Genomic DNA, 12,451 nt, shown 5'->3' with positions numbered 1-12,451 from the left:
AGACCAGCCTGGTCAACATGGTGAAATCCCATCTCTACTAAAAATACAAAAACTAGCCAGGCAGTGGTGGCACGTGCCTGTAATCCCAGCTACTGGGAAGGCTGAGGGAGGAAAGCCTGGGAGGTGTAGGTTGCAGTGAGCCAAGATCACCACTGTACTCTAGCCTGGGCGACAGAATGAGACCCTATCTCAAAAAAGAGGAGAGAGAGAGAGAGAGAAAGAAAGAAAGAAAGAAAGAAAGAAAGAAAGAAAGAAAGAAAGAAAGAAGGAAAGGAAAGGAAAGGAAAGGAAAGGAAAGGAAAAGGAAAGGAAAGGAAAAGAAAAGAGAGAGAGAGAGAGAGAGAAAGAGAGAAAGAGAGAAAGAAAGAAAAAAAGATGAGGGTCTGGCTATGTCGCTCAAAACTATTGGGCTCAAGTGATCCTCCTGCCTCAGCTTCCCAAAGTGCTGGGATTACAGGCATAAGCCACTGCGCCCAGCCAGCTATTTCTGACTAACTGGGTCTGCAACTAGGGGTTAGGGTGGCCAGGGACCCAGGTCGCCCATATCTGCAGCCCTGGACCCCAAAAGAGACAGGGAGTGAGGACTGTGACCATGAAAGTAATGCTGCCACCACCTTGTCGTGTGCTAACAACCACACGGGGATGTGGCTCTTGTTCCTGTACCCAAGTCCCAGGTACAGTCATTGAGGCAGAGGGAGGAGGGTCGGCCCAGGCAGCTGTTGCTCCCCCATTCCAAGGTTTATGCCTACCGTCCTGCTGTGACAAACGAGTGTACACCCACAGAAGGAAGGCATAGGGTTGTGCACAGGGGATGCGCTAATGCTAAAGGAGTGCACACCAGGAGAGAGGGACATCGCATGCCACATCACAGAGCTCACAGACACAAAATAGGGCCTCACTGTATCACGATTTTGGACACACAGCTAACTCTCCAACTCCCCGACTCACACCAAACCTCAGACGCAGAGCCCTTGGACACACAACTTCCAGACCCACACACCTCAGATACACACCCCTTGGAGACACAACTCCCTCCTACCACAACCTCCGGGACTCACAACCCCACGACACACACCCCTTTAGACACACACCCCACCCTGGGACGCCCAGCAGTACACCCGGACCTCCAAAACCCACCCAGCCCGCAGAAGCCGTTCAGAGGACACCGCAGGAGCCTCAACCCGATATGACACGCACCTGCTCGGCCTGAGCCCTGGGACGCTGGGCGCACGGATCCGCGGCGGCTGCACGAAGATCTGGGGCCCGTGGCCGCAGGTGCCTTGGGAGCGGGCGGCCCTGCCCCCGGGAGCTGATTGGGCGTGACAGACTTATTTGCATAGAGGGCGTCACCCTGGAGGCGGCGATGGACAGGCACTTGGGCGTGGCCCCGCCCGGGAGTTCATGGGCCTGGGACTCGGACGCGAAAGGATGCTGGGGCGCCAGGGGTGGGGGCGCGGATAAGGAAGAAGCAGGACTAAGGGAGGGGGCTGGATCAGACTGGCCAGGCTTTCCCCGCCCTCACTGGGCGCCCTTGACCTTACTGCCGACCCCTGACCCTACTGTGACCCTAACCCTAATTCTAAACCTGTTCCTAACTCGGCCCAACTTGCTTGGATTAATTCCATCCTGAGTGAAATAGAACTCCGATCCCGGACCCCGTCGACCCTAGGAACCAAGCCCTTCTCGCAGGCAACGCTGACCCTCGCGCTCACTAGAATGGAAAGGCTGCAAGACGGGGCTTTGGGGTCGCCTGTGTGGCACTCAACTGTGCCTCCCGGGGCCAGATACGTGCCCCCACAGGGAGTGACAGACCCTCCGCAGCTACTGGTCCCTCAACCCCGCTCCGCCTGCCTCTCCACAGTCCAAGACAACCACAATGCTTCCAACAACCGCGCCCCTCTCCCTCCCTCTTCCCGCTAGAGGCTGTTTTCTAAACTTCAAAGGTCAGTTGTGAAGAGCCTTCCAGATTGGACCCCAGCCCAGACCTCTAAATCTACCCCTTCCCCTGGGATTCCAGTACAGGCCAGACGCACAGGAAGATCAGAGCGGGGGTTGGTGATTGTATCAATGTGAAAAGAATTACAAGATAAAGATGGCTCTGGGCTGGGCACTTCTGGAGAACCACCCCCCACCCCCGCATCCCCCCCGCCCCCCCCACCCCGTCTGAGGCAGGCAGGGGATCCATGCACTCCCTAGCCCTGTGGGGTCAGTCTTGGGCCAGAGGGAGGGATGGGAGGCTGAGACAGGCCAGAATTGGGGCAAGGGCTGTGCCAGAGGAGTTAGGGAGGGTTTCTCAGAAGAGGGGGCATTTGTGCTGGGCTTTCAAGTATGTGTAGGAGTTTGCCACTAGGAGAAAGATTTTTCTTGTGTTTTCCTTCAAGGCAGGATCTCACTCTGTTGGCCAGGCTGGAGTGCAGTGGCACGATCATAGCTCACTGCAGCCTCTACCTCCTGGGCTCAAGCAATCCTCCCAACTCAGCCTCCCCAGCAGCTGGGGCTACAGGCACGCCACCATCAAGCCCAGCTAATTTTTTTTGTAGAGAGGAAGTCTCATTATTTTGCCCAGGCTGGTCCCAAACTCCTGGGCTTAAGAGATCCTTCGGCCGGGCGCGGTGGCTCAAGCCTGTAATCCCAGCACTTTGGGAGGCCGAGACGGGCGAATCACGAGGTCAGGAGATCGAGACCATCCTGGCTAATACGGTGAAACCCCGTCTCTACTTAAAAAAATACAAAAAACTAGCCGGGCGACGAGGCGGGCACCTGTAGTCCCAGCTACTTGGGAGGCTGAGGCAGGAGAATGGCGTAAACCCGGGAGGCGGAGCTTGCAGTGAGCTGAGATCCGGCCACTGCACTCCAGTCTGGGTGGCAGAGCAAGACTCCGTCTCAAAAAAAAAAAAAAAGAGATCTTCTTCCTCGGCCTCCAAGGTGCTGAGATTACAGGTGTGAGCCACTACACCAGACCTGAGAAGGGCTTTTTCAAGAGGGAAAAGCACTTGCAAAAGTGCAGAGGAAGAAGAGCACAGAACATTCTCTGGCCGGGGGAGATGAGGAAGGTGAAGCCAGAACAGGGGGTGGGGGTGAAGAGGAGGGGCAGATACAGGTGGAGAGCAGGGGGGCTGCAAAGTTGCCTGGTGTCCATCTCCTCCAGAGAAGAGAGAGACTGGTCCCCCAAACTCAGGGGGAGGCATGTGGCAGATGCTGGAGTGTCGGGGACACTGAGACAGGGAACAGGGGGCCTGGGAGGCTCATGTCTCTCCCCATCCCTCAGTTTACCCATCTGTGACATGGGCAGTGTGGGTCTCTAGTCTGAGCATGACTTTTCTTTGGACATAAAAACTATAGAGTTCACACTGTGTCATCAGGGGGTCCTTCCTGTCCCCATCCAGTGCCCAGTGCCACACACTCAGGTGTCCCAAGGACACGCCAGGGCCTGGGCCAGGCTGGGGGCTTCTGCCTCCACTCCATGGTGCAGAACAAGGCTTGGGGAGTGTGGAGGTGGCTGGGGAGCCCTGGGCCCCCGGAGGGCTGCTCTGTTTACCTGAGGCCACCCGCCCGCCTCTGATGCAACAGGCAGGCTCTGGTTACGTGAGGCCGGCAGCTGGGCCAGCTCTGGGGGAAGGGCTAGCTCGGCAGAGCGAAGCTGGCTGGGGCTGGCCCTCATGCAACCCGACTTCCCAGCCCCCTTCTTCTGGTGGGCACCATCTTGTTATTCATAGTCTGTCCCCTGTCCTTTTGCCTCTGTTCCTATCCTATACCTTCCCCAACCACTAATTGTGTCCCCTAGCAGGGTCACCAAGAGTCTTAACCTCATTCTTCTCAGATGAAGGGACACCTTTAGTTGCTAGGGTAAGAGTTGGAGGGTAGAGGGAAGGTTGTGAGGAGGAAGGGCTAGAAGGGACCAGAGTGGGTGGCAAGGGAGAAGGGTGACCTGGGAAGGGGGGCCTGGGAGATGGGGGAGGCGGTGGGTGGGGAATGGAGGAGAAGGCTGGGGTGGGAGGCTTGGGTGGAGAAGCTGTCCCCACTCTCCCTCCTCCAAATTCTCTCCCCTCTCCCAGGGGAAGGCTTTGAAGGACCTTCCATGGCAAGGATGTATGGCCCAGTGGGTAGGGAGGGCCCCCGAGGTTAAAGAACACCAAGTCCCCATCCCAGCTGTGCCGCCCACTCACTGTGCGACCTCAGGATGGTCACTGCACCCCATGGGGCCTCCTTGCTCATGTGACAAGTGCAGATAGGATGGGCGTGGTGGTTCATGCCTATAATCCCAGTATTTTGGGAGGCCGAGGTGGGTGGATCACTTCAGGCCAGGAGTTCGAGATGGACCTGGCCAACATGGCAAAACCCCATCTCTCCTAAAAATACAAAAATTAGCCAGGCACGGTGGCACATGCCTGTAATTCCAGCTACTCAGGAGGCTGAGGTAGGAGAATCGCTTGAACCCAGGAGGTGGAGGTTGCAGTGAGCCAAGAGGAGCCCTCAAGGTCCACCTACAATGTTCCCTCCTCCAAAAGCCTTCCTATCCTCTTACCATTTAGGATCCTTCCACCTCCCCATCCTTCCTTCCAGCTTAGCACTGATCCAGGGGGCGAGGTAGAGTGTGTGGCTGGTTCTGTCTCCCCCAGCCTGGGGGTTCCTTAGGCCCAAGCCCAGTACATGGTGGCACCAAAGGGGTGTCTCCATGGGTTTTTCTTTTTCTTTTTTTTTGAGAAGGAGTTTGGCTCTGCCGCCCAGGCTGGAGTGCAGTGGCCGGATCTCAGCTCACTGCAAGCTCTGCCTCCCGGGTTCACGCCACTCTCCTGCCTCAGCCTCCCGAGTAGCTGGGACTACAGGCGCCCGCCACCTCGCCCGGCTAGTTTTTTGTATTTTTTTTTTTTTTAGTAGAGACGGGGTTTCACCGTGTTAGCCAGGATGGTCTCGATCTCCTGACCTCGTGATCCGCCCGTCTCGGCCTCCCAAGGTGTTGGGATTACAGGCTTGAGCCACCATGCCCGGCCTTCTTTTTGTTTTTTAGAGACAGAGTTGCTCTGTTGCCCAGGCTGGAGTGCAGTGGTGCAATCATGGCTCACTGCAGCCTTGAACTCCTGGGCTCAAGTGATACTCTCGATTCCACCTCCCAAGTAGCTGGGACCATAGGAACACACCACCACACCTGGCTAATTTTTAAATATTTTTTGAGGTGCACTGGGTGTCTCACTTGCTGCCCAGGCTGGTCTCGAACTCCTGGGCTCAAGCGATCCTCCTGCCTTGGCCTCCAAAAGCGCTGGCATTACGGGTGTGAGCCATTGCACACAGTCTCCATGGGTTTCTTGAAGAACTGGAGAATCTCAAAGAAGGTCTAAGCAGTGAAAGGGAGTGGGGGATAAGCCTGGGGCATCCAGAAGCCTTGTTCAGGGATACAATAGGGAAAAAAAACAAAAAGGCTTTCCAGGGTCCTGAGTGTGCAGGACTCTCCAGGAACCCAGAGCAGGTCTGAAATAAAAACAAGGACTCAGACCAAGGGCTAAGGACAAAAACCCAGCAGAAGTCTGATTCTTGTCCTGACTACTGTGGACAGAGCAGGCGGCAGGTCACTGCCCTCTATGGGTCTCCTTTTACCCCATCTGCAGATCAGGGTTGGGATCCTTTCTTGGTGATCTCTAGCCTCATGAGCGCTACGCTCCTGTTTGGATGCCCCATGGCACGGAGAGCTGTCTCTTCTAGCTGCCCACCTATCTCTGGAGTTCTGCTGGAAGTAAATGCTTTTTTTTTTTTTTTTGAGACGGAGTCTTGCTCTGTAGCCAGGCTGGAGTGCAGTGGTGCAATCTCAGCTTGCTGCAACCTCTGCCTCCCAGGTTCAAGTCATTCTCCTGCCTCAACCTCCCAAGTAGCTAGGATTACAGGTGTGCACCACCACACCCAGCTAATTTTTGTACTTTTAGTAGAGATAGGGTTTCACCATGTTGACCAGAATGGTCTCGATCTCCTGACCTCGTGATCCACCCACCTCGGGCTCCCAAAGTGCTGGGATTACAGGCGTGACTCACCGTGCCCATCTGGTTGTTTTTGAAATGGAGTCTACCTCTGTTGCCCAGGCTGGAGTGCAGTGGCGTGATCTCGGCTCACTGCAACCTCTCGGGCTCAAGCGATTCTCCTGCCTCAGCCTCCAGAGTAAGCGGGATTACAGGCGGGCACCACACCTAGCTAATTTTTATATTTTCAGTAGAGACGAGGTTTCACCATGTTGGCCAGGCTGGTCTCCAACTCCTGACGTCCAGTGATCCGCCCACCTCGGCTTCCCAAAGCTCTGAGATTACAGGTGTGAGCCACTGCGCCTGGCCAGTAAGTGCTATTGAGTGAGCTCTAGGAGTGCCCTTGCCCTCCACCCTGACAAGGGAGGCTGCGAGCTCTTGTTCTCAGAGCCCTCTGGCCTCTCAGAACCTGTCTTCTCTCTGAAAAATGGGAGCGAGAGTATATAGAGTGAAAAAGGGTGGAGGGTCACAGTGTGCCCACCAGGGCCAGCCAGGACTGCAGACAATGACCGCTTGGAGGCCGAGCTTCCCGCCAACGCTTTGCACCTTGCGCCCCCTGGCGGCTAGAGGGGGCGGGGCGCCCTCCAGGCAAAAAGGGCTAGGGAGCATTCAAATGAGATGCAAATTAACCAGCGACCCCACAAGCCCTGGGACTTGGCGTGATGAGGTGTCTGACAACCCAGACTCCTGATCAGACCCCTTTTATTTATTTATTATTATTATTATTTTTTGAGACAGAGTCATCCTGTCACTCAGGCTGGAGTGCTGTGGCTCCATCTCAGCTCACTGCAACCTCCGCCTCCGGGGTTCAAGCGATTCTCCTGCCCCAGCTTCCCAAGTAGCTGGGATTACAGGTGCACACCGCCGCACCCGGCTAATTTTTTATATTTTGGGTAGAGATAGGGTTTCACCACATTGGTCAGGCTGGTCTTGAACTCCTGACCTCAGGTGATCTGCCCGCCTCAGACTCCCACAGTGCTGGGATTACAGGCGTGAGCCACCATGTTCGGCTATTTTTTTTTTTTTTTTTTTTTTTTTAATATAGAGACAGGGTCTCTCCATGTTGCCCAGGCTGGTCTCCAACTCCTGGACTCAGGGGTTCCTCCAGTCTTGACCTCCCAAAGTGCTGGGATTACAAGCGAGCGCCACCGCAGCCGGCCTAGACTCCTTTTAAGAGAGATGACTGGGCTGGGCACGGTGACTCACACCTATAATCCCAGCACTTTGGGAGAACGAGGTCAGGAGTTCAAGACCAGCCTTGCCAAGATGGTGAAACCCCGTCTCTACTAAAACTACAAAAATTAGCCGGGTGCAGTGGCAGGTGCCTATAATCCCAGCTACTCGGGAGGCCAAGGTAGGAGAATGGCTTGAACCCGGGCAGCAGATGTTATAGTGAGCCGAGATTGCGCCACTGCACTCCAGCCTGGGAGACAGAGTGAGACTCCATCTCAAAAAAAAGAGAGATGACTGTTAGTCGCTGGTTGAGGTCACATCCAGAGGCTATGAGTGACTCAGAGCCCTAGAAGGGTCTGGTGGGGTCCCCCACACCTGCCTCCCTCACCCCCAGCTCCTAGTGCCCCAGTCTTCCTAGGCAGGTCCTAGGAGGCAGGCGATAATCCCATTCTGCTGCCAGTTTCTCCTGAAGGTCTGAGCAAGACCTTCAGGACTGTCTAGCTCACAAATACGCATCAGTGTTTGCTGGATAAAGGGTGGCACGGAGGACAGATGGACATTGAGAGATGCCTTCAGAGCAAGTAAGAAGGGAGAAGGACTCTGGAGGCCACACACCAATCAGGGCCCTACACGGGGTGGTTTTAGGCTCCTCCTCACTCCTAAGCTGAGTGGGTCAGTGGAGAGGCGGCATAATGGCAGAGGCCCCCCAATGTGTCCTAGGAGTAGGAGAGGTAGGGCTGAACCCGCTTTCCAGGCCTTCAGACGCCTCGACAGGCCCGATGTCCCAGTAGGATGTCCTCTGTCTTCCCTTGGGGCACCCCTGCTCTTCCCACCCGTCTCCATCAACCACCCCACAGTGTCAAGATGAGGGACCCTCCCAGAGTAGTGGGACTGGAACCTGCCTTGACCCTAAACAACTCTATCTGACCTCCCTAATACATTGTACTGGAACAAGGGATTCTGGGGTAACACAGCTGGCCTTGGAGATGCATAACTTGTGGAGGTCACCCAGGCTTGGCATTCACAGAGGTCAGTGCAGGCCCTTCTGCAAACAGCAGCAGAAACGGACTCAAAGCCATTTTGGCAAAAATCATAATTCAGGTGTCCATGAAACCGAAGAAATGAAATTGGCTTATGTCACGTACAGTTGGATCCAGGGCCCCAGGCAATGTTCTCAGGTCTCCCCTGGAACCCCCTCGCCCCTGCCCTGTTCCCATCCACCCAGCTCAACCTTCCTGATGTTCCCGGTAGAACTCCCAGGAAGGCCTCTCATTGGGTCACGTGTCCATCTCGAACCAATCACTGGGAACCTAGGTCACAGTAGCTCTGATTGGCCAGGCCGAGGTGCCACATCCACCCCTGGAACTAGGGGTGGCCTCTCCATGTGGCCTGAGCCTGGGGTGGGCGTCTCTGCTTGAGGCAGAATGCAGTTTGGGAGGGCAGATATGCGAGTGTCCAGCTTAGCCTGTAGGGAAGGTGCAGTCCAGCCTTCCTTATCCAGATGAAGAAAGGGAGAACCAAGGCTGGGTGTGGTGGCTCACGCCTATAATCCCAGCACTTTGGGAGGTTGAGGTGGGAGGATCACGAGCTCAGGAGTTTGAGGCCAGCCTAGCCAACATGGTGAAACCCCGTCTCTACAAAAAATACAAAAAATTAGCTGGGGGTGGTGGTGTGCGCCTGTAGTCCCAGCTACTTGGGAGGCTGAGACAGGAGGATCACTTGAGCCCAGGAGACAGAGGTTGCAGTGAGCTGAGATCATGCCACTGCACTCCAGCCTGGGTGACAGCCAGATCCTGGAAAAGAAGAAGAGAGGGGAGGGTAGGGGACCCAGAGAGGGCCAGCGCCAGGTGAAAGAAAGAAAAGAAAGGAAGGGAGGGAGGGAGGCCCAGAGAGGGCCAGCACCAGGCCTATATCACACAGCACATTAGAGGCGGGCAGGGCTGGGACCAAACCAGGCTGGGGACTGCTCTTCTCTGACTGTTCCCCTTTTTTTCTTTTTTTTTTGGTGGTCGGGGGTTGGGGGGTACGAAGTCTTGCTCTGTCACCCAGGCTGGAGTGCAGTGGTGCCATCTTGGCTCACCTGAACCTCTGCCTCCTGGGTTCAAGTGATTCTCATGCCTCAACTTCCTGAGTAGCTGGGATCACAGGTGCCCACCACCATGCCCGGCAGAGCCTCTCTTTGTCCATCTGTATTTGGGGATGAGACCTGTGCTTTTGGGGGCTGAGGATGAAATGAGATGACCCCTGTGAAGACTTTAGCCCAGGGCCAGGGACTTGGTAGGTGCATAATCAGGATTATTTTGATGGCAGTTATTGGTCCAAGGGTCGATGGGGGGCCAGTAAGAGTCCAGGAGCAGTAAGCCACTTCTGGGAACATTGACGGCTGGGCCTGGAGTCTCTGGGCAGGCGCAGGAGGAGGGTGCTGGCCGCACTCATTCAGTCTTCAGTCTCTGCCTGGCCCAGCTTCGGTCAGGCTGGCGAGCGGGGGCGAGGGTCAGGGTGGTCAGAGAGGCAGACTCAAGGCATGAGGCGGCACCTGAGGGATGAACCTGGGCCAGGCTAAGGTGGTGCTTGGTGGTCAGAGGTCTGGGTGGGAATCCTGGCATTTCTGGGCATGGGCGATGACCCTGGGCTGGCTGCCTTACCTCTCGGGCCTTGGTTTCCTCTTCTGTAAAACGGGGCAGTGCTTAAGGTCCTGGGACTGGAGAGGAGGGGGACAATTTGACCCTGTGAAGGTCACTGATGACCCTAAGGGGTGCAATTTTGGGGGAAAAGTGGGAATGAAATGCTCTGAGGCCAGGTGCAGTGGCTCATGCCTGTAATCCCAGGACTTTGGGAGGCCAAGGAGGCAGATCACCTGAAGTCAGGAGTTCAAGACCTGCCTGACCAACATGGTGAAATTCTTTCTCTACTAAAAATACAAAAACTCGTCGGGTGAGGTGGCAGGCACCTATAGTCCCAGCTACTCGGGAAGCTGAAGTGAGAGAATCGCTTGAACCTGAGAGGCAGAGTTACAGTGAGCCAAGATCATGCCACTGCACTCCAGCCTGGGTGACCAGAGCGAGATTTCAACTCAAAAAAAAAAAAAGAAAAGAAAAGAAAGAGAAAAAGAAAGGCTCTGAGATGGGGCATGGAACTGGTGGTTCTGGGGAGAGGGACTCCGCAGGGACAAAGCTGGATGAGACACAGAGCAATCCTGCCAGGGAGCAGCAGTGGAGGGGACAGCAGACGCTGGGGAGTGAGGAGGGCAGAGGGGCAAGTGTCCTTGAGGCACAAAGTAGGAGTGACCAGGGTGTGGGGGATGGGACTGGGGAGACAGAGGCTAGGTTGGGGGTGTGGGCAGGACTGCTTAGGGCAGTAGGCTGTTGACCCCCTCAGGCAGCCCCTCCTGCTTCAGGCCCCCCAGAAAGCTCCCAGGCCACCCCTCAGCCTGTGGGATTCCTCACCACCCCACACCCAGAGCTAAGCTTGCTATGAACAGGTGCTCAGGAAGTGTACATCAATTGTCAGAGGTACTCAATAAATGCATGCTGCCTGTGGTGTCCAGTAAGTGCTCTCTGATTGACTGCAGTGCCCACTAAGTGCTCTCTGACTGGACACATGAATTCGGCTGCCTCTGGGCTCTGGGGCTACAGCTTGAAAGGCCTACAGAGGCTCTGTCTCCACCTGCCTCCCCTCGACCTCTGAGAGGGCTTCCATGGCACCAAGGACAATCACAGTGCCTGGCCAACAGGCAGAGGCTCAATAAGTCCCCAGGGCCCCTTCAACCTGCCTGTGTCTGCCCATCACAGATATAGAATGGTGACACATCAGATCTTTCCTGGTACCACACTTTCTAAGCGTGGTCAGCTATGCCTCCCACGGCTCACGCTGCACTTGTATGTTCCTCTCCCATCTGATCCTGGGCCTGGTCACGTGACTGGCCTCAACAGATGGGCCACCCACAAATGTGAAACCGGCACTCTGCATGGAAGCTACTCTCCTTGCTCCCAGCGACCAGGAGAAACCCAGGCTGGCCTGATGGGGAGGCCACGAGGAAAACCTGACGCCTGCTGCCAGCAGTCCTGGTCAAGGGCCCCCGACTATGCAGCTGCAGCTGAGCTCCCATGAGCACCACATGGGCGAGCCCCAGAGAGAGCAGCAGAACCGCCTAGCTGAGCCCAGCCCAAAGTGCAGAACAGTGAGTAGATTAATTACTGGGGCTGTAAACCACTAAGTTTTTGGATGCTGTGTTATGTAGAAATAGCTGACTGCTCCAAAGCACATCCATCACTATGCCCTGCCCCCTCTCAGTCACCTGATGAGCCACCTTTACAGAAAGGAAATGCAGAGACCAGAGAGGGGGGTTAATTTGCTTGGTCACACAGCAGTTAGGCAGTGGATTGGTAGGGAGGTCCCAGAGATAGGTGGGTAATTGCCCATGCTGGGCTCTGCCTGAGAGACTGTGCATGGGTAAAGCAGGTTGCTGGCATGTGGTAGGATAGAGGAAATGTGGGCTCCCCTCTCTGTCTTGGGGGGTGGAAATCTCTGGGACTGGCATAGGGCCTATGGCCTGGAAAAGAGAGAGGAAGGTGGCAGAGAGAGAGTGGGAAAGATGGGCTGACATGGTCCCTGAGCAGCAGGGTGGAACATTCTGGACCCGCAGACACCCCTCCACCTGCCACCTCCAAAATCATCCCACAAGCCCAGTAAGAAACCCCAAGTGGTTAGACAAGCAGGTGCCTGGCTGACTGCCAAGCGGGTGGGTTGGTTAGTTCAGAGCAGAGAGAGGCTCGCGGCTACTTTCGGCACTGACCTGGGTTGGCGGAGGCTGGGGTGCCCCGAGTCTCTTCCAGGATCAGGCTGAGGAGGGCGGGGGTGGTTCCTCCGGGCTGGAACAAAACACGTGCAGCATCCATGAGGCCAAGGTCAGAGGCCACGAGGCTTGCTCAGCTGGCTGGAGTGCATGTTTGGGTGACACTCTGGTCTCGGAAGACCTTTGGCTTGAGCTTCTGGGGCATCCTCCTTAAAAGTGGGGTGAGTGGGCCAGGCACTGTGGCTCATGCCTATAATCCCAGCGCTTTGGGAGGCTGAGATGGGTGGATCACCTGAGGTCAGGAGTTCAAGACCAGCCTGGCCAACATGGCAAAACCCCATCTCTACTAAAAATACAAAAATTAGCCAGGCGCGGTGGCGTGCGCCTGTAATCCCAGCTACTCGGGAGGCTGAGGCATGAGAATCACTTGGAACCCAGAGCGGGAGGCTGGAGTGAGCTAAGATCTTGCCAGTGCACT

At 55.8% G+C, this 12,451-nt stretch overlaps 1 protein-coding gene across 3 annotated transcripts in view; it reads right to left on the bottom strand.

Annotated features, from left to right (window-relative positions):
* The window catches only part of LOC117076443 (myocyte-specific enhancer factor 2B-like), a 42,726-nt gene that overhangs the window by 25,044 nt on the left and 5,231 nt on the right, over positions 1 to 12,451 (bottom strand). For 2 of the 3 annotated variants that reach the window (XM_033199951.1, XM_033199952.1), the window contains exon 1: positions 1,198 to 2,464. Coding sequence is in view for 1 of the 3 variants with exons in the window: in XM_033199950.1 (XP_033055841.1) it covers positions 9,824 to 9,879; positions 11,974 to 12,049 (132 nt within the window). In the remaining 2 variants the exon portion in view is untranslated. Of the gene's footprint in view, positions 1 to 1,197; positions 2,465 to 9,823; positions 9,880 to 11,973; positions 12,050 to 12,451 lie in introns of those variants that run through there. The other variant, XM_033199950.1, reaches the window with a different exon arrangement.

Source organism: Trachypithecus francoisi, unplaced genomic scaffold, assembly GCF_009764315.1.
Source record: "Trachypithecus francoisi isolate TF-2019V2 unplaced genomic scaffold, Tfra_2.0 Lachesis_group5, whole genome shotgun sequence".
In the NCBI taxonomy this organism is placed as follows: Eukaryota; Metazoa; Chordata; class Mammalia; order Primates; family Cercopithecidae; genus Trachypithecus; species Trachypithecus francoisi.
The sequence above is the reverse complement of the archived record's forward strand: the minus strand, read 5'-3'. Positions and strand labels throughout refer to the sequence as shown.